The sequence below is a fragment of the Protomyctophum bolini genome (genome assembly GCF_963924005.1).
Source record: "Protomyctophum bolini genome assembly, chromosome: 6".
In the NCBI taxonomy this organism is placed as follows: domain Eukaryota; kingdom Metazoa; phylum Chordata; class Actinopteri; order Myctophiformes; family Myctophidae; genus Protomyctophum; species Protomyctophum bolini.
The window spans coordinates 19,713,960-19,735,897 of NC_137867.1; the positions used below are offsets into that span (position 1 = coordinate 19,713,960).

Sequence of the window (21,938 nt, forward strand, 5' to 3'; positions counted from 1 at the left end):
ACAGGACTTAATTCATAAAATATTGCACTTATTGGCCCATTGCATTTCACAGCAAGTGCTATGACAATGCTCTTAAATCTGAAACATAGATGGATATATATACACAATCTTAGAATATAAACACAGATAAGTCAGTATTGACTTCATGCAATTTTTTGGAGCTTTCAATTACCTACCCAAAACAAAACAACTGACGATGCAAAAAGAAGAGCTTATGTATTTTGGCACAAGTGTGTTCGTGAGGTGATGCTCTAAGAAACCTGTGGGCTTTTTAAGCTATGTGTAAGGTTATGACACTACAGTATGTGAACATTGTTTTTTTATATGATTAAGATTACTGTACTACATGTGAGTTAGTTGGCCCAAATCATGTCTCCTAAGCATTTTTTGATGTATGTTTTTTAATTTCATGAAATATTGACATGCGACTCAGTGCTTAAATGTAAAACTGCATCTGAGGATATGGCTGTTTATTCCATGCCGCAGGTGATCACTAGTGTCCTACACACTATCACATTCACTACACTGTGCCATAGCTGCATGACGCACCTTCTCTGGAAAAACGTGGGGTTAGTGTGATGATATGGGGGGTGGCTGGTGGCACGAGGTTACAATAAAACGGATGACTCTTTTGGATAAGGCTTAGTACTAGAGGGCCTGGGTAAACCAGCACAAATGATTGACTTTTTGGCAGCATGCTCATCTCATCGCACTATAAAGGGTCATCTTTAGAGGCTAAGCACAAATTACTATTTGTTTTTTAAGGTTTACGGATACACTCGTCAGAGGAATCACACATCTACAGATAGTAAAACACATGTTACAGGACCCACATCAACAATGTGTATATTCGATTCATTCCAAAACTATACATGACAAAGGAACTAACGGAGGCCGTGTTGGAGATGCTAAAAGGCCACTTTTTTATCCAAGGTAGATGATTCTTAAGGTAACAAAAATGCATACACTTATGGACTCGTAAATAGAACAGTCATACCCATGCAAACTCACACATAATTCATTACACAGCCACGCCATACCCACACATTCATCGAACAAGCACACTGCATAAAAGAAAGCCACTATATGTCCTATACAGTGCACTAAATCATATATATTTGGCAGCTTTGGGAGATAGAATATACCTATAAAAGGAAAATACATCCTGTACAGACTAAATAAAAATATTGAATCTAAATTAAAGCAATGACTGACAAATTCTACGCTCCTTTTTATTATTATTCAAAGACTTAAAGTTGTCTAGGACTATGTACTAAAATTAAAATGTTGTCCAGCATTATCAAGGATACTTAGTTTACAAGCCTATTAAGTTGCAGAATAATTAGATGACTAGTACGTCTCTAAAGGTATTTTTATGTCCTGTAATATTACACATTTTACAACACCAGTGTACTGTACAGTATGTCTGTCCGCTCGTTTGTGTTTACGTAATTGTTTGTGATATAACATGATGGAATCTTGTGAGATAGATAATCGGAACATTGTAAGACTACTGCTAAAGTAGTTGTCAATTCTAAGTCCAGAGAGAGCAGCGCTAAATACAAAATATTACCACCCAACAAAATGACTCCTGAATGGAACCTAACCCGTTGCTGAACATTGAGTTGGATGTTTATTTGAATCAGGATTGATAGTGCCACTGAAAAACAAAACATACACACAGCACACTCTCCCACACCCTGCAAGATTAGAGCTGCACTCCCTTTGCCCCTGGAATTGACCACTAACAGTTGCATCCGGGCTGCTGGAGAGGTGGAGCACTGTCTGTCAGCTTGGCAGTGGGGGCCCCCGTGGTGACGGCTGGATCAGTGTCCAGGCTCTCCGACATCTTGTCGCAAATTAGGTCAACAAGGCGCTCAAATGTCTGCTTCACGTTGACGTTATCCTTAGCACTCGTCTCAAAGAACTCAAAGCCTGGATTAGAAGGTTATGAGGAACAAAAGAAACACTCATGAGAGATGTAAAGCATATAGCCTTGATCATGAGCACAGTATATTCAAGACATTTTCTGCAAAGTTTTTAACTAGGGATTTGCTGATCACGTTTTTGTGCACCCGATCCGATTCCGATCATTTGATTTTGAATATCTGCCGATACCAATTTTCTCCCTCGATCCGATATTTGACACACAATAGTACAATATCCAAAATTACAGACAGTCTAATGTCATAATATGGAAATAATATTGATACTCTAAGCAAGACTTTCTCAAAGACAAATACTGTAGACACAATAACCTAATCTAATCAAAAAGACAAGACGAGAATGAAGGGAATAATCACATTTTTTTGTGCTCCTCCTGATCCGATTCAGATCATTTGAAAACTACGCGATTTGCCCTGATTACCCATCACGTGGTCGGATCGGGACAACCCTACTTTTAGCAGGTGTACTGTGTTGCATCTGAGCACAGGTTGCACGCACAGTTGTAATCTAGTGAATGTCGTCGTTGTCGTATGGAAACCTTGACATTATGGTCAATGGACTTGGGAAAGAAGAATGGCATAAGGTCTTACCCAGCTGCTCTGCCAGCAGCCTTCCACTGTCCACTGACACAACTCTCTCCTCCTCCATGTCACATTTATTCCCAGCCAGCACCACCTGTGCATTATCCCAGGAGTAGGTTTTTATCTGGGTCGACCTGCATGGAGCGAGATAACAAGAATAACAAAAGAGTCTATCTCTTTCAATTAAGAAATGCTAACTTTAAGTCATTCATACAAAAAACAATCATAATCAGCCACGAGACAGACTCAATGGTCATAACACCCACTCAAGCAAAGTTTTGTAGCTAACTCCCTTAAAGCTATAGAATGAGGTGAGGTGTAATGCATTATGTGATGCAGTACGCTTTAATAATAATGGATTGCATTTTTATAGCGCTTTTCTATGCACTTACTGTGCTTACTCAAAGCGCAATGGTCCATTCATTCATACATTGGGAGGTGAAGCGGCGAACAGTTGACGCCAGTGTCCTCACTTCCCACATTCACACACCAATGGTGGCAACCACTGGAGGCAATGCAGGGTCCCCAAATTATTAAGTAATAATAATAATAATAAAAACTATATATTTGCAAATGAATGGCTGGAAAATGGAAATTCCTTAATGATTATATTTGGTTTCAGTATTCATTTATTATATATTTTCTCTATTTTTAAGGGTTTTTTTGCAGTCAGTTTGTATTGGTGGTGGGGGGCGGGGCAGGGGTCGAGAGACATGGCCAAATAATTTCCGGGGGTCCCCAGCCAAAAACATTGAGAACCCCTAATCTATAGGACGCAGAGAGCCTCCTATACCATGGTTTTCAACGTTTGGTCCATGGTCCACCAGAGGTCTAAAGTGACCTTGGTTACAGGTCTGTAACTCTGAGAATGCACAAATGGAAAGAAATTGACCCTCGATTTGAATCCATTTGTAGGTTGCATTCTTAGAGTTAAGGATTTTACAGCGTAGTTTAGGGCCCCAGTGATTTGATTGGGAATATTTGATAGTAACACACATTAGGATTGTGGCTAGTGAAGCATTTCTCTACGAATTAGATGTTTTTCTTATAAATAGATTAATTGCATAGTGCATACAGACATGGCTTCTACGGGAACATATCACATCGTTTTACAGCAAGGAACCACATTCTATATTGGATTGTTAGGTTACAGCTGATAATAAAGTTCTCTATAGAGCACCAAAGTCTGACGTCAATATCGCTAAGTCCACAGGTTTGTGTATTTATTTATTTGTATTATAGTCCCCATAGGGGAGCTTAGATCGCCTTGAAAAATAAACAAATCTTCCCGGCGGTTTCACTCGTATGGATATGAAGAAGCAATTGACTGAGAGAAAACGTAATGTTACTGCTGCCGAATTAGTTAACATTTTCACTAGAAACAGTCAGTGACTGCCTTAAACGATACAGAGACACCTCCCCGACAATATCACAGAGACCGTTTGTTTATTTTTGGACCACAATTCTTATATGAGACGATTTTAAGATGACCCAATGTTATTCTCCATAGAGAAAACTTCTGCGAACCCCTTGGAACCAGGGGATGAGCGAGTGACGTCAGGACTTCGGCGCTCTATGGAGCAAATGAAAGGGACATTTACTTCAGGAATCACACTATTGAGGTCAATGGTATGGGGGGTTCTGATTGGGCTGAAACCTTTCCCATATTTGGAGTCATATGTCATCCAACAGATTAATGTTACAGGCTGGCTACATGAAGCTAAGTTCCAGCCATGCCGTTCCCATGTAGATTTTAAAGATTGAGTGCTGTGATGATCTTTTTCTGTTTTGTGTGTCTATGGAGTTAACATTACTGAGTATAGTAGACCCCCAGGTGTGATTAGAATATTCAAATACGTTTTCCCTGTGTACCTTAGTACCTTAGTAGCTGAAAGCCTGAGTCAAAAGGCCCAATCGCAAATACACCAATGCGCATCACATCGCGATCTGTTGTGATCTTGTAGACCAGCAATTTTTACATTTTAAGAGATTTGGTGTTGAGCAAAAGAAAATAAAGTTAGGGGCCTAATATACAGTAGAGCTAGAGCCCTTGGGCACTACAGTCAATGAAGTATATAGGGTAGTTACTTCCTTGTTCAGACATAACCTACACAACACAATTTTGAAGAAAGCAGTTAGGTGAACGTATCTATCCTTCCCTTGGTGGTGCAGTCTACTCTGAAAGTAGGGCACCCAGCACACAACCAGCTCAACACAGAAAGAAAATCTATTGTAGGAGAAAGCTGTGTGATCTTGGCACTCACTCCCTCTCTCTGTCCCAATCTGACTTGTTAGAGAGCAGTTTAGACGTGGATCATTTCACATCCACTTGCTGATCATGTACAATTTCACTCTGACAGACGACCGAGTCAAAGGCAGAGCTGCCCACTCCGAGCTGGTGTCTGTATCAGAGTTTATGGACTTACTGCATGAAAATCAAAGTAACTAGTCCATACTCGGGGATGCATGAGCACACCCAAACTATATGCAGACTTTGGGAGCACAACCGCGAATACAACTTTGCACACTTTTGGAGAGGTCCTCTGTTCATTTGATGAACCTGGCTGTGTCTGACAACCCGGTCATTTACGACCGAATCTCTCAAGATTCAAGAACAGATGGGTTCCCAGATTGTTTACGACCTGACATTGAATCGGTACCACGACCCATGAGAAGTCCATCTTTACGTTGTTTCAGCTAAGCTATGTGCTAATAACCCAGATACGTAATACAGAGATGTTCAAATACAGTAGCGGTTGAATGGAGCGAACATTGCGGGTGAGTGCTTTGGACATGATATACAAAGCACTCCTCTGCTCATAACATTTCTAAGCTCTATAGGTAGTTCATCCACCGTCCGGCTTTATTATGGGAGCACGACCACAGCTGACTTAAAACAACAGTTTAATGAAACTAACAATGAAAACTAGGAATTTCCACCAAAAGCGATAGTAGGATTAGGATATGATGGACAAGTTACAAAACTGCATTTGCAAACTAAAATTACGTGACTGAATTAATAGAATGAAATTTGATGAAGACAAAAAGTATCCGCTATGACAAGTAGCCTCCTTGTAATATAGCTTAGTATTTGTATAATGTAGTTTAGCATAGCCCCTATATATTTTACATGATTTCCTTCTCATCTCCTCTGTCTAGGCACCTTATCATCTTTTATTGGAAATCAACAGCACCTCCATTTCATACACACTGTGTTAAGGATACTTGAGCCCCCCTCTGGTGGTACGCAGAGTGGAATGAAATATTTATATTAATACAGGTAGTTCTTCTGACCAAGCAATTGGTTGAAATAGGCTAGGATGTTGCTGCAAGGTAAATATTAATGTGACCATATAAAGCATCATATATGAAAACAAGGTTTCGTCAGAGCAGCAGCAAAATTGGCTTAGGAAACAAAAACAAAACGATTCAAAGAATACATTATATTTTCCTCCTGTGTTAATAGGATGGGGCAGGTCTACGGCGAGCTCAGGTATTTTAACGTCGGTTAATTATTATGGTGGCACTTGGAGAGCCAGATATTTTCTGTGGTGGTACTGGTATAAAAGGGTTGAAAACCCATGCAGTACAGTATATGTATGTGTTAAAAATGCTAATTCAACCCGTTTGAATATTATTTTACCTGATTTCTCATTTGTATTACATTCAGTCTGATTATTTTTTCCTATTTTGTTAAGTTGTCACAGGCAGGAAATGGACACGTCACATAGCTAATGCAGGCACAGTCTGGGAATGAGCTGTGTTGCCATGGAGACCCTTTTTTCCTGCATCCCTCTCATAAAGAACAAGGGGAAACAGAAAGTGGAATTAACCACTTGAACCCCAGCATCCCTATTCTGGGGGGAACATTTGCCAAAATTAGGCCATCTACTGTACAAGCAACATGTCTCGTTGTGAGCATGTAGTGTAGATCAGCTGTTTTTAGCAAAGAGATTTGGTGCAGGTGTAAAAAGCGGTCCAACTATGGTCAGTTTTTACTAAGATTAGAGGGTTTAAACTAAAGGGTAAAGCCCATGGCAATTACAAAAGAAAGATTCCAGTTATTTAAAGAAAGAAAAAATCTTCCTCTGCCCATCACAGTTTAATTCCTGTATGGTCTGACAAAACTCAGCAGTAACAGCAGGATGATGGCTGCTAGTCACATGTAATACTTTGACTTCTGAGGTAGCAGTTATAACCTGTTTTGTAGATGTGACACAGACACATGTAATAGTTTGACTTCTGAGGTAGCAGTTATAGATGCGAGACTGCAGTATTTAGTCAAAGGGACAGGTAATAATTAAGAGGTCTCCATTTGTTCTTAGGGTTAGTTACAGTACAAGATAAAGGAGGTAAAGAACACAAACACTATTTAAATTCTCATAATGCCAATGATAGAAGGGTACAAACTTTTAAACTTTAGCTCTAAGCTGGTCATTGTCGGCCCACAATGGAGAAAAAGCTATTGAAAGATATTGACAAGACATCTGTAAACATTACAAAAAGATATGTTTAGTGCAATGTCAGTATCTCTCTGTATCTAAGAGAGGGAGCTTATCTAAAAGCAAAACCTTCTGAAATATGTCCTATCCAACATGCCTTTTTCTGTGTACCCATAATTCCCTTGGGCTGACTGTGGAAGATAACAGTGTGGTGTAAATAGACTACAGAGATTTCAAACACCTGCAGAGAGCCAGGGGCAAGGTCTTCAGCAAGATGTAGATGGAAATAACTATCTACTACTGTATGCTACAGTACCACGGTTGATAACTTCATCCGTTTCTAAATGTGTGTAAAACAATTTGTAATTTCTGTTTGGAAAAGTGTAATGCAAATATAAAGGGTATGATAATAATAATTATTATTACTTGTTCTATATCAAATCAAATGTATTATAGCACATTGTACCAAAGTGCTTCACAGGTCAGAAAAAGCAACACAATACAATACAGTAAAATGCAATGCAAAAATATAGAATAATATTAAGGGCAGTTATGAGTAGCAAGGAAAACATTTCCTAACAACATAAAAGTACAGGATCATGAGGGGGATTCAAAGGCTTGTGAATATAAATAGATTTTAAGTCTTGATTTAAAAGACTCAGCGGAGTGAGCAGACCTAACAGCATAGGGAAGGCTGTTCCAAAGTGTAGGGGCTGCGAGCAGCAAACGACGAATTAACAGCAAAGGCGCAGTCGCCCCTGAGCCTTTTTTTTGTAGGATGTTCAAAGTTCCCCTGAGGGTCAGCAGACAGGGGAACTTTGGAAAAGGGTATTTGGAGAATTTGGAAAAGGGTATGGGTATGGGTATGTGAAATACACCTTCACCTTTTTCACAGTAGAGTGCTCTGTCCCTCTCTCTTTCTCTCTCTCCCCCCCCCCCCCCCCCCCCCCCGTGAGAGACAGGTCACACAAACGGCATCAAACGGACAATGTCGGTATATGCAACTGTCAAATTGTCAATACAAATCTGAGCTGAGCTGAGATCCCCAGCATAGCAGCCAAGATGGACTCACCAGTCCTGTACGGCACCAAAGGACTCCTCATTGGTGATGTCGTACATAAGGATGAAGCCCATGGCACCACGGTAGTAGGCAGTGGTGATAGTCCTGTAGCGTTCCTGTCCAGCCGTGTCCTAAACACAGAACATTAACCAACAAAATAGGCATTCATTTAAGGCTAAAATATGCTAATAATAATTCACCCCACACCTACAGTACTACAGTAGGTCATTTGCAATATTTTACTTCAGGACGATGGCTACATTTCTTCTACAGACTAGAGTAAGAATTAAACTAACGATGAGCACAGGTAATTGGTATGCCTAATGAGATGTCAATAATGAATAATTCACAAGTTTGATCACCATGAATGGTTAATCAGAGCGAGCACACTAATGTTATCGACAGATTTCACTTTCTTCGCCATCCTACTACTTCCACATACTTTACTTTATTTACTTTCTTTTTACATTCTTTATAATGAGTCGATGGAAGAAAGGTCCCATTTTTCACAGTTCACTGTTGTGCTCTTATTACTCCGTCATACTTTAATTTTGACTCTCCATTCAAACTTTAAAATGTTCATCTATCTTTGAATTTTCATTGGTGAAAAAGTTGTTTTGAAAGGGTTTATACTTATATATATATTTATTTTATTATATATATATTTTATATGGAGGGATAGACAGTAGTTTGACAGGAAATGGGGAGAGATGGGGGGGCTGACATGCAGTAAAGGCCGTCGGGATCGGGAGTCGAACCCGCGGCACACTGCCAGACTGGATTACCTGGACCTGGACCGCTGAGACACGGTCCAGGCCCTTTTTTTGATATTTAACTTTATTTATAATTATTTCCTCCCATAGTCAATGAATGGGATTTTATCCCAAATCAACCTCACTTTTGCAGCCTCATTACTCTGGCATACTTTGTCGTAGAAACGTGTATTCTAAACTTCGTGGTTCAAACCGTATTCGAAATGTTACACGGTTTTTCCAAAATTGCAGTTCAATCGCAGGCTGTTTGGCGGCCTAATCAGTGCCCGCTTAGAGGGGCCTTGTAGACTAGGGTGGAAACTGAAATTCTTTCCTTGGAAATTTACCAAACTAATTGTCGTCCCGCTGGCCTTTACAGAGCTAATAACTTTGGTTTGCAACATGCTACAGACTCGATATTTGGTCCATAGATGTAGACCACCAATAGGAGCATGCTGTAATTGCTTAATTGCTTAAGCTCCGCCCCTCTATCTTCCTATTGGCTGGCCTTTACACAGCTCTAACGCAGCATGCTACAGTCTTGCAATTTGCTCCATGGACTTGGACCACCAATAGGAGCACGCTGTGATTGCTTAAGCCCCGCCCGCTAACTTTTATCTACAACATGCTACAGCTTGAAATTTGGTACATGGACATAGACCATCAAGAGGAACGAGCTGTAATGGCTTAATTGCTTAAGCCCCGCCCCTCTGTATTCCTATTGGTTGGCCTTTATACAGCTATAACTTTTGTTTACAACATGCTACAGGCGCCTCAAACTTTTGTACATGGACGTAGACCACCAATAGCAACAAGCTGTAATTGCAAATCATTAGTAGACACAGTTATAACTTTACTTACTTTATTCTGCCACTTTTTGGGCATCATACTACTTCCACATATACTTTATGCTAGAAATGTAGTTCAAACTTCAACATGTTCCGCTTTATGCAGTTATTTATACTTTTTCTACTGTTCATTATATACATTACGTTTTTCGGCGAGCCCACACAGTTTCTGCAGGAACTGCTTTTCTAGTGTTGCAACAGACTATTGTAAATGAGGATACTTTGCCGCACGACTTCATCGGGAATCGTGTGCCTGTATTTTGCTAAAAGATCCGTTGTATAGTTTAATTAATATTAAACTATACAACTATTATTGATCGAAGACTAATTAAGGCTCCAATTTAAGTATTTTTTCCCTTGGAGATTTATTCCATTGGTAGACTGCATCTCCCCTGTTTTTTTTGTTGTGTCCTTTGGCAACCCTACACCAGTGTACAGTAATAGTGTGGGTGGTGATGCACATCTGTTTCATGGCAATGTCAGCTAAATGTTAGCAACAGCAGTACAGCTGTACTGTACATGGTAAACAGGCAGCAATTCTTAGTATTTGTCCACAGTGATTTACTCTGTCAGTCTGAATAAGGCTGTAATAGTGTTCTTGTTATAGCCAGAGGACATCTCTGACCTTCACTCCACACACAGACACAGCTCACAGCCTGTCACAGCTGGGGCTATCTACTATAACATCCAAACACGTACATGTACCTTTGTACGTGTATCGATTTGTGCACATGTCACCTGATTCTTTGACCATGTACTGCCTTTTCTCTTGTCTGATTCCTAAAGATGTCATTTGTAGGCATCCACACATTTCACATAGCCCATCTATTCATGGCCAAGTGCTTGACAATAACCTTTGCTTCTCCAAGCTATTTTGGTAACAAGCTATGCTTGTTCTCAGTTAAAACGACTGGGCAGGAGAGAATAGAAAACCAGCTGATTCTAGTAAATGCGAACCCTCCTAGAGAGCTTCGCTCATAGTCTGCTGTTTACCAGAAATCAATCCAAGAAGCTGACTGCCTTCAATGGAATGCTAACGCGAGTGGACGCTGACAATAGTCGGAAATGTGTGTCACTCATGGATTTACGCCTTAAACCATTATGAGTATCATTTTACAATATCTACTGTAAGCACAATGCTGTGCTGAAGTCACCTCAGTCTCAAACCAGGACAGTGCTGTGTTTTACTGGTATTGTAGTTCATATATTTCACAAAAGATGACGAGTGCAACACGCACAAGCCACATGGACACTAAACATCACTCTAAAAGGCCACTTAGTGTAAGGCTTATCTCTTGACTCTTTGCACCTAAGTAAGACAGGGCAGAAATGCACATCTTGTTTGTGTTTGAATATGCTTGCCTTTACCAATGGCACAAACACATTACGGTGATTAGTCTGTCAATTTATTTTTACCTTCTACCGCTTTTTCACATACTGTTGAATTGCTTGATCTTTCATCTATGATTGTGAACCAACAACATGTCTTGGGGCAAACCAGTTGTTGCAGGACAACAGTTATTATGGCTGCAAATAACACTCTAAAGCAAGGTGGAGTGAATTTGGTATATACAAGGAAACATGGATGGATGTAGATTAGATTTAGATTAGACAGTTACAGTATGTAGGAAGGCAGAAATATGGGGAAGGCCAACAAAACCTTGAAAGTGTTATTGCAATTTAGACAGGAAACGCACGTCAAAGTAGATTAACCATTTATTGCAACAAATGGAATACAGTTAAACTTGGCGTTAAACGCTCCACTTAGGGAGATGATCCCTTAATTCTGTTGAAGCAGCATGCTAAGCAAAATCAGGGAACGATAGCAAAACCCCCATAGTGAGCAATACGTTGACACATCTTAAATCAGCAGACATTGACATTTGATCAGCAGATATAAGTGTTTTAGCCTATGCCATGCTCTGATCAAAATGTGGAGGCTGGGGTGGAGGAGGTGCTAAGCATCAGCGGATATGTGGTGTGAATTCTGATTGGAGTATGACTGTGTGACGTAATGATCAGCTGAGATGTGAATGAAAATAGGAATGACTGACGCTGACAGCTTAGGCATGCGACTCACGTGTCCCTGTATAAACTAACGCTGTGCTTCATTTCCTAATTTACATAATCGCCTGCATTTTTCAGTTTCCCACAGGCATTTTTTTTTATTACATATTGTAGTAAGAGTTGCTTCTGTGCTTTCCACCTGCTGTGAGCCAAGCTTACACTTACTCTCCTCCTGTCAGTAATGGTGAAGTCTCCATCTGTCTCTGTTCTTGTACAGCAGAATGTTTGGCAACAGGAGGGAGAAAACACTACAACAATTCTTCAATGGAATGATGCACAAAAACTACCATCCAAGTCCCATCGTTTCAACAGTGGTTGCCGCTGTCAAATATAATGAAAAATACTTTCAGCATGAAAAAAGAAAATTAATCACTTTATCCCTGACGTCCCTAGATTTTGGGCATATCGTACTAGGCAAGAATGTCTGATCTACAAGCTCACAACAGGGTGTGATGTGAGCTTGTAGATCTGATATATTTGAAAAGACGTTTTTCATTATGAGGGGGCGGGGGGATTTACTGACTTTTGAATGACTAGTTGCTATTATTATTATTTATTATTATAAGAAAAATATATAAATATTTTCTAAGCAGTTTACTACCCTTCTTGCATATGAGGAGAAGTAGAAGGCACTAATATCTGCCCAAGAGTACAACCATTGTGTCACAGCCTGTCACTGTGTTTGATATATATTGATCAACTGTGAGGTGCACGCAGAGTGAAGAAGATACGGACAGGGAGGTCTCAGCAGAGACCGCTAGACTAATTGTATCTTACAGACAGAGGTCACTGTTAGGAGGGAGAGGAAGATGGGGGAAGAGTTTCTTTAGAGTCCTTTTGCCATTTACAGCGTCGGTCAAATCAAAGGGGCTGACAATGTTGAGTGTAGCCGTATGCACTGTAACATTTTGAGCGTTCATTTAACCCCCAAACTGTACAAATGTAACCAACTGGACCCTATTCGGTTACATTTGTACAGTTTCGGGGTTAAATGAACGCTCAAAATGTCTCGAAGTTACAAAGGAACAAAATAATATTACTTTGAGGATTGTACTGTGTATCCAGCTTATGAAGGAAATTACATTTCTTCCAGACAGACGAACGCTGCATTCAAACATAAATGCTCTCTGATTCTATTGGGGATGGTGGGAATGCATGCATGACTGGCAAAACAAGGTGAAGCCCCTGGATGTCAATTGAATGGGATATTGCATAGACTATCAGGGCATTGTAGATGTATGGACTGTCTTATTTGGATTACATCTCAAAGGTAACAGAGCACATATAGGTCAACTTCAGTGTTGTTTCTGTGCCTACAAAATAGCTTTTTATACAATAGGTTCACATACAGTAGATTCATAGGCAGTGTTCTGGAGATGTCAAAAATAGACTGAAAGAAGAGATGCTGTATATTGAGTTCCTTCATGTTGTTAAGATGGAAAAAACGCAAAGTAATCCTTTGATTTTGGTTTGTCAATGGCTAGTGCACACTGCACAGGATAAGCACACAGAAGTCTTTTTTTGCTCAACTGTATCCCAACAATTTCAACTTTCATCTTTTTTCACCCTCTTATATGTGACCAGTTGTTAAGGCAATCAAACATTTTAGTGCATGTTTTCTTGAATATTAATACTCTTTTCTTATTCATAATTAATTAACGTAGCTAAACTATAAAACGAATTAAACTGTTCAATCTGAAAAACACTTTTCTGGTAACACGTACCCAAATTTGCAGCTTGATTCTCTTGTCGTTCTTGTAGACGGTTTTCACTTTGAAGTCGATGCCCACTGTGCTGACGAAGGCTGACGTGAAGGCGTCGTCTGCATAGCGGAACAGGAATGACGTTTTGCCAACACTGCTGTTGCCAATGATCAGCAACTTAAACATGTAGTCAAAGTTCTGGTCCCCTCCCTCCCCCTTCCCTTTCACATCCTGAGTGGCAGCCATCTGTAAAAACAAACAAAAACAGGAGATTCACTTTGTCATGAAGGTTTTTGTTTGTAAAAATTTACAGTAGTGAGAAGCAGTGGCGGAAACTCCGTGGGTTCAGAGGCGCGATTGAACCCCCTGGCATTTTGGCAAAGGCGCGACTGAACCCACTGCATTTTGGCAAAATACACGTATACAGTCACATACCTTTACGAGGGGTTACAATTCAATTCAAAGGGGTTACAAGATAGGTGTTGGGCCGCCGCGCATGCCGCATTCAAATGCTAATAAGGTGGCTTTTGTTCGAAAAAACAAAACTCGTTTTTTTTCCACCGCTGGGGGGGGGGGGGGGGGGGGAGGGGGCGTGGCTGCTTGAACCCCCTGCCGTTATAAGAACTTTCCGCCTCTGGTGAGAAGAACTAATGAAGTTCTTGGCCTTGTACTCACTGACTGGTTATAAAATAAATTATCCATAGGGGTGAGAGAGAGTTGTTAGTTATTGTTGTCTGGGAATCAGAATGTTCTTGGTTCAATCACTTACACCTGACTTTATGAGCAAAACAACTACCAACTGCTCCTGATCCTAGGTTGGTGCCTAGCATAGCTGCCTCTGGTGTTGGTATGTGAATGTGTGTGAAATAAATGGATGTGACACATGCACCGCAAAGTTCTTTGGAAAAGGTACGAGAGAGAGAGAGAGAGAGAGAGAGAGAGAGAGAGAGAAAAAGAGAGTACACAGGCTTCTTGTAGCCTTAGACCAGACGTGACAGAGGGCAGGTACTCCAGCATAGCCATGCACAGTTGGATACAGATTTAATTGGGAGTTGTGCCAATAGACAGTGGTTAAATGCAGTAAATATTCGAATGATTATTTTTTGGATTATTGTTGAAGCTATCTTACAATTAACAAACAAAACATTTTGGTGTCATGATCAGTTGTAATTAATTTGTAGATGTTGAGAAATAAAATCACACCTGTGTGAACTGAGGGTCGCTCGTATCATCATACATCATTATACATCACATTCCGTGTTCAGCCAATCAAATCATCACAAATGTCATGCCGGCCAATCACAATTTGCGTCTTCACTTTTCTTTCCTCACTTTTGGCTTTAATGTCTGTGTTTACACAGACACGAAAAGCTGGGCATACACCCCTCCAAAATAAGATATGTTTGGCAGTGGAACAGTATAAATTCATAGTTGATATGGGTACTGTAACATTTGTCTACCACCAAAATCAACATCGTCTGATTTCCTGATCCAAAACACCTTTTCAATCCACAACAAAATACAGCAATGGTTCTCAAAGTGGGGTCTGGGGACCCCCAGGTCAGGTGTCCTTAAAGGGGTTTCAGGGTGTCCCCTGACAAATGTGGTAATACAGCATAATGAAAAAAAGAATCCCATGTAATTATATGCTTCAGCTATTCAAAAATATCAGATCTACAAGCTCACAATGAGTCACATTGATGCGTTGTGAGCTTGTAGATCTGCTATGTTTCTATTCTGCAAAAAAATCTAAATCTGGAAAGATGGTGTCAAATTTGCTATTTTACTTTCCGGCCAAAAATACATTGCATGTTTAACATACAATAAATCTTCAGTTATCGAGTCCCTGACACAATCTTTTCAGATGGGGGTCCAATACAGTAAGCCTATACAGTAGCCATGCCTACTACGTTGTTTCCACATCACAACCGTTGTCTAATCTACTGGCACATAATGAAATGGATCGCGGATTTGCAAATGGACTCTGAAACAGGAATTTCCGTAGTAATTCCACAAATCAAACGCCCTAAAGAGGACAGGAGTACAAAATTACAGTATAACATAGATGAGTGCAGATATTATTGCTCCAAGGTTAATGTTTCCCTGAGAAACGCTGTGCTCGTCGAATAGATTCAAATTAAATCCATTCTGTTAATTATTAAGGCGAAATCTCTATCCTGCACACCCTGCTCAATGTTACAGCTCGCATCTTGAAATGCCCTCATACAAAGGCCAAATAGGTAGCCTACTGAACAGTATAAGCAAGGACGCAGCACTATACAGAAGTGCAATGTTCGCATTTAAGGATAGAATGAATTGCAGCCACAATTCCAAGCAGTCGACCCATGAGACGTGATGTAGCATTCAGTAGCTAATGCGAACGTTACGTACAACACAAGCAATTCCATTCTGGGTATTCAGGAGGTCATTGAATGAGAAGATCTCTCTCTCTCTCTCTCTCTCTCTCTCTCTCTCTCAATTTTTTTTTTGTATTTGACGGAATTCTTTCACACAGCCAGTGATAAATGTAACCATAAAATACAACGACGATATTATGTCAACCAACCTGTATCGAAGGCCTCGGCTCTGCCCGTGCGTGTCTTGTCTTTGTGTTTTATTTCTACTATAATGCAGGCGGTAGTAGGCTATGTATTTCAGCACCTGGGAGCTGTCCCCTTTGGTTGGGATCTGGCACGAAGCGCGAGCGACAGTGCAATCGCAAGAAGAGCATCTCTGACGTCAAAACGAACGAACAAGATGGGCGTTGTAGTTTTTTTTTACAGCATCGACGCGGGCACTGCAGCCTGCAGGCTCAGAATAATGACTGTCATGACTACATTATTCAGCATGCAGCACTCACAACTGTCAACAGCTGTATATGATGTGCTTTCAAAGGGCAGGAAAATTATTATATGGACCTTTTCCATGAACATAGGTTCCTATAGCGCAGGAGCATATGAGCACTCCATAGAAACGATCTATATCCACTTTAAGCTTATACATTAACCATGCTCCTTAATCAGTATATAGTTAATTTGCTAACTTTTATCCATCTTGTGCACACACACGCGCACGCGCGCACACACACACACACACACACACACACACACACACACACACACAGTCACACGCAACACTGTAGTACACTACAGCGTTTAGGATACAACATTTTACAAATCATGTTTGATGTTTTCTCATTTTCTCTATACTCTTGCTTGCAAGTGCAACACGACTATTACTTACCTTGCCATACAAATCCATGTGTCAGTGATGATAGTCCAATTTATTAAAACAAACAAGCTGAGCTATTTACAAAAATACAAAGTAAAGGTCGCAGTCACAGCTGTAGCCTATAATAGATTCCCACTAATGAGCCCTTCAGAAATAAATTATTTTGAGGAAGCAATAATGGCTTCTCCTTTTGCGTCACCCTGGGTCTGGCTGCCATCCCCCCCGCCCAGAAATCAAGCTCCGCTCCAGAGAGCATGCAGCGGCACACGGCTGCTGAGCAAATAGAAGAGGCGCGTGAGTGAGTGATGAGGAATATGATGGGACGTTCACTGGGAGCACCGTTTGTTTGATGAGGTCTGGTGGAAATAGAAACGTAAGCCTTGGCAGTTGGCCCTCTGTATAGTGGCTGCTCTTGTGCGTAAAACGGACACATTTTTTATTCTCTTAGGTTGTGCAGACGTATTACGGTATTAGATTAGACCTACTATATCCACTATTGTGGGTGTAAATGTGTGTATGTTGCCTTGCAAATAGCCCATGTCTAAACATGATTTGCCTTTTCAGCCCTAAACCCTAAACGGTAACCTGCCTTCTCGCCTATAGGCCTGACAACCAGACACAACAGAGGTTACATAATATAATATAGCCCTAAAGAAGGTCATCGCAGAATGCAGACATATAGGCCTACAAGGCTACAACCGCTACCTGACATTCGACACTGGCTGTAAAATATTATAGGGCGGGGTGTAGCCTGCCCTACGCCATTGAAATAAATCGTTTTGCGTCTGCGTGGCTGCATGTGTGAGTGCGCGCACGCCGCACGCAGTGACAGGGGGCGCGGGCAGGTATAGGCAATGCGTTCATGTTTGTCTTTCCACACTATTGTATTGTACAACAAAATGTGTTATAGTGATATTTAGTTTAGCCGGCTAAATTTATTTATTTGTCTATTCTCACCATCTTCAACATTCTAGATTGATCATACAGTCATCATACAATCATACAGGTTCAATCGGTATATTGGGGCCCTTGTGGGGTCTACCTGCAACATGGAAATGGTCTCATTAACTAGATTGTACCAAGAAAGTACTGGTAGGCTACGAGTTCAAGGACTATAGTTTCGCACACCAAATCGTGGTCAACAAACAAACTTATAGAACAACCTTTGCATGACAGTCTTGGCTCTTAGGTGATTATGGCACCATCTACTGTTCGAATAAGGACCAATGTAATGTCTTGTCTACAAAAAAAAAAAAAACATAATATACTCTCATATAGGAATAGGTCATGGGTTAAAAATAAAGCAAGCAGTATAGCCTATATTGTACCGTTTAGAATAGAAGTCAAACCTTTGTTTGAGTGGATGCTTAGAGAACCCATTGATGAAGTTCAGACAGTATATATGAGGAACCTCCTTGTTCTTGCATATTTTCATCTGCTCTTCATAAAATCTGTGAATGTGGCCTAAAATTCGTGAATGTAGCCTAATATTTGAATGAATGGAATGCTAATGATGGAAATGTATTGTCATTATCACCCTAAGACGTTTTTGTCCACAAGTTAGTGAAGATGCAATCATCTGTCTTCTTTTGAAATATCTGATGTTTCATTCATTGTCTTTTATGGGTCTTAAAGCCTGCAGGTTACAATGGAGCATACAATTGAAGTGATTCTTGAGGACGGTGTCTGTAGCTCCCTTCATCGCAACAGATACCACCCTATTCTAACTGCCTCCACAGGGACCCTGTTGACAGGCTTTTATGGCTTGTTGAGTCTGTTTGCCATGCCTGGCTTCTGCAAAATTTCTGGTACTGAAATCATGCATTTAGTTGACTGCTTAATGCCCTTCCCAATTATTGCGTGCTTGTATGAAATCAAATAGGCCCATAGAAAAGCATATTTGCACAGTAATGCTTTGCTTGTCTTGAGCATAATTATGCTTTACACTAGCATCAAATGTAGAAAAAGGTACCGGTAAGTGTAGGCTATTGATATTGATCATCTTTCTTTAAAGAACTACTCTGTGGTCTATGCAACACATTTCATGGCTGAAGTGCATTCACTATGAAGAACCATAAATGTTGCATAATGGATCCTGCACTGCACCTTGAAATGATGTAAATGCATCATGCAAGTTATCTATCTATCTATCTATCTATCTATCTATCTATCTATCTATCTATCTATCTATCTATCTATCTATCACAATCTTAAAGATTAAATCCCTCCGATAGCCTACGCAGTTAATAGCTGGCATTGTGTATCATCAAAATAGAAATCATTGAACCGTTTCATTGAAGCTGTATAATTCATACAATTTAGGATGGAGGATTTGGCAACAGTTACATTTTTCTACATTGATTACAGTGGAAAAAAAGATCAGTTCTGTGTGAGTCTCCATGTAGTTTTGTTCCTTTCTGGCATTTTACAGTACTTCTATCTTCTATGATGGAACCTACAGCATTAGGTGTGTTGGACGTTTGGTTGTGCTAATGATAAACGGACACCTGCTGCTAGGGGGATCCTCCTGCTGCTTATCACTACAAATACACTGTGCAGCTTTGCATGATTGTATCTTTTGCATCTGCCCGTGTGAAAGCAGCATAACGTTGTGGCAGGATACGTACAGGTGCTCCTTTGAGTACTAGCCAAAAATAATAATGTGCCCCCCTGCTTATATGAGACAATTTAAAATGAAACTTATATGACAGTGCTGACATAATTAAGTGACATTATTCCGGGAGAGTGGCTCAGCCCTGTGGTCGCTCTTGCCTATAAGACGTATTACTGGTTTCTATAATTACGGAGTGGTTCATTTTTACAATTTCTTTTTTCATATTTACATATGAATTATGTTTGTAATGGCCTATTTCATTTAGGCTCATTCTTAAAAAAAAGAATCTGTAATGAGCAGAAGTTGAAGTATTACATATAACCTATACCATATTTTATTTTTCCTATCCTTTATTACTCAAAATTGGCGAAGAGTAGCTAATGTGCTATTGATAGAAATACTGGGGTATTTTATTGACTTGTGTTTATCACTGTGGTTTATAGGTACCTTATGTACCATCGAGTATAGATCAAACAAAGAACGCTCTGAAGCTGCTTGAGGGACGGAGAGGTCGTCTGACCGATCTTGGCTCTGGAGATGGAAGGCTGGTTAGTTCTGGTTGGCTATTTTTCTTTTTTTAAACATTGTGCATTTATCCACCTACTGTAAGTGCAAGACTATGTTTAATCCTGTTTACCATAGATTAATTATGTCTTTATGTGCGAGTCCAGTTGAGTGTACCACTACAATATGAATATACTGTATGTGCTCTTGCAGCGATTCCCAACCTTTGGTATTGCAAAGTGCAATGTTTGTGTTTACACAAACCCAGAAAGCATGAAAACTGACTTTTCATTGTGATACCAATATGGCCATCTGACCAGTGACCACTTAACATGGCAGCTGAATGGCTGTTGTGTTAAATGGTCAAATGGGTGTGCCGCAAATGCTTTAGAGATTTTCAGTGGGCCCTGATCCAGAAAAGGTTGAGAACCACTGTGCCAGTGTGTGAATGTATGTTGTTGTTCTTGAGAGGTATTGAATATTAGTATCCCTCCTCATTCAATTTGCTTCCAATGGTTTTTGCTGGCTTCCAGTGCACTGGGTTTGAGATCAACTCCATGTTGCTGGCATATGCCAGGGGAAAGGCCTTATGGAGAGGAATACCTCCTAGCCTGCTAAAAAAGACTTCTGGAAGGTATAACTGAACTTTGAAAAGATTCATTCTTTATTTGACTATTCTTTCTTTTATTTCCGTTCTTTTGTTATAGTCCAATCTATCGGAATACAACAATGTCACAGTTTTCCTTGCTCCAGGAGTTGTGAGTTCTAGTTCTTTCTATATTTTACACAAGTCTCAACTCAGAATCTCAACCATATTGAATAATTTGATCAGGCAACATTTGATTCGCAATGGCTGATCACTGATTTGACCTTTTGTGTGAAGCTGCTAGATGAGCTTCCCGATGATGCATGTGTCATTGCCTGTCGCTTCCCCTTCCCCAAATGGCCCCATCATTCCTCTCTTGGTTCTAATCTTGACCAGACCTGGGCATATGACATTGGAACGGTGTTGTCAAGTCTGGGAAACGTATAGCAAGACATCCAAATCCAGCATTTGATCTAACTCATCCAGATGGCTGGAGGATCGAGATGACAGGAGACAATGCTGGAGGGCTAGTTTGAGGACAACTTAGAGATAGAACTCAATGTAAAGTATAAGGTTATGTTTTCAATGCGTTTTTCTCAATGTCATTATGTCTAGATTTGGTCTGTTACTGAAAATGATAACTGGCAAACGTATACAGTTCGGTTCTACTGTCAAATTGTGTTACTAGCTAGTAGTACACTAGTACCTACCCACATACCTACACTAATCATTACTATAAAGTACACAGTACACCCCATATACACTGACAGACACGAAACAAGACAGGAACGCCCAAAAACGTCACATCCGTTTTTTTTACCCTGGGAAGAATTTGCTATGGCTGCCAATGCAACTTTTTCCAATCCTTAATCACATACGGACAAACATCTATGCCGATAATAACTTGCGGAGGTAACGTGCCTTATCCACGGGCAACAGATCTTTCAACGTATGGCATTGCAAATACGTTTGATAATCGCTACTCTGCGCAATATTGTTTTGGAAATCCCGCAAATTGCATTGCAGTGAACGAGAGCAAATCACAACTTACCCTGGGGGTGGTGACTCCGCCCTGAATACGCGTTTTCGTGTCAGTGTATTACTTATCATGGCTGTAGATGTATTTGACTGTACTAACAAAAGTGTTGTGCAGTGTAGTGGACTTTTTGTCACAGGAAATTCACAGGAAATTCATTCTAATATGGGTAGAAATCTTCCCATTTTGGTGCGCATTACTTCCATCTGCACACATTTGAGATTTTGCAGGATAATTTATTATGTGCAAAATGAAAGAATCTACACAACACCACTGCAGAATATAACTGGCAACTGCATATAGTCACTGCAACCTGTTGATACAGTAGTATACATGGTCCACATGGTGGTGCCAGTGTTCCAAATTAAGAATCGTGTAAAAGAGAAATGGGAGGTGAGGGGGAGAATTTCAATGAATCGAGCCTGAGCAGAATACACTTGATTTTGATTTATGTTTACAGTATTGTGGAGAGTAATATTGCACCCCAATAGTATGCTATTTAATTATTGTAAATGTCTACATTTCTAAAGGATAGGCTATCTAGGTTGATAGGCTGATTGGGCTAAT

The 21,938-nt window shown here is 40.2% G+C and overlaps 2 protein-coding genes across 2 annotated transcripts; one reads left to right on the top strand and one right to left on the bottom strand.

The window, feature by feature from the left end:
- Window positions 1–1,620: 1,620 nt before the first annotated feature.
- Window positions 1,621–16,661, bottom strand: rab3c (RAB3C, member RAS oncogene family; the record flags this gene model as incomplete). The annotated part of the gene is made up of 5 exons (XM_080765292.1): window positions 1,621–1,935; window positions 2,538–2,662; window positions 8,043–8,161; window positions 13,422–13,646; window positions 16,644–16,661. 5 exons carry the CDS (start codon window positions 16,659–16,661, stop codon window positions 1,745–1,747), a joined length of 678 nt encoding a protein of 225 aa, XP_080621418.1. The 3' UTR covers window positions 1,621–1,744.
- A 1,618-nt stretch (window positions 16,662–18,279) lies between these two features.
- LOC308316937 (ATP synthase subunit C lysine N-methyltransferase) lies at window positions 18,280–20,782 on the top strand (the record flags this gene model as incomplete). The annotated part of the gene is made up of 6 exons (XM_080765729.1): window positions 18,280–18,439; window positions 19,250–19,260; window positions 19,689–19,793; window positions 20,253–20,358; window positions 20,503–20,507; window positions 20,633–20,782. 6 exons carry the CDS (start codon window positions 18,280–18,282, stop codon window positions 20,780–20,782), a joined length of 537 nt encoding a protein of 178 aa, XP_080621855.1.
- Between the last annotated feature and the right edge of the window lie 1,156 nt (window positions 20,783–21,938).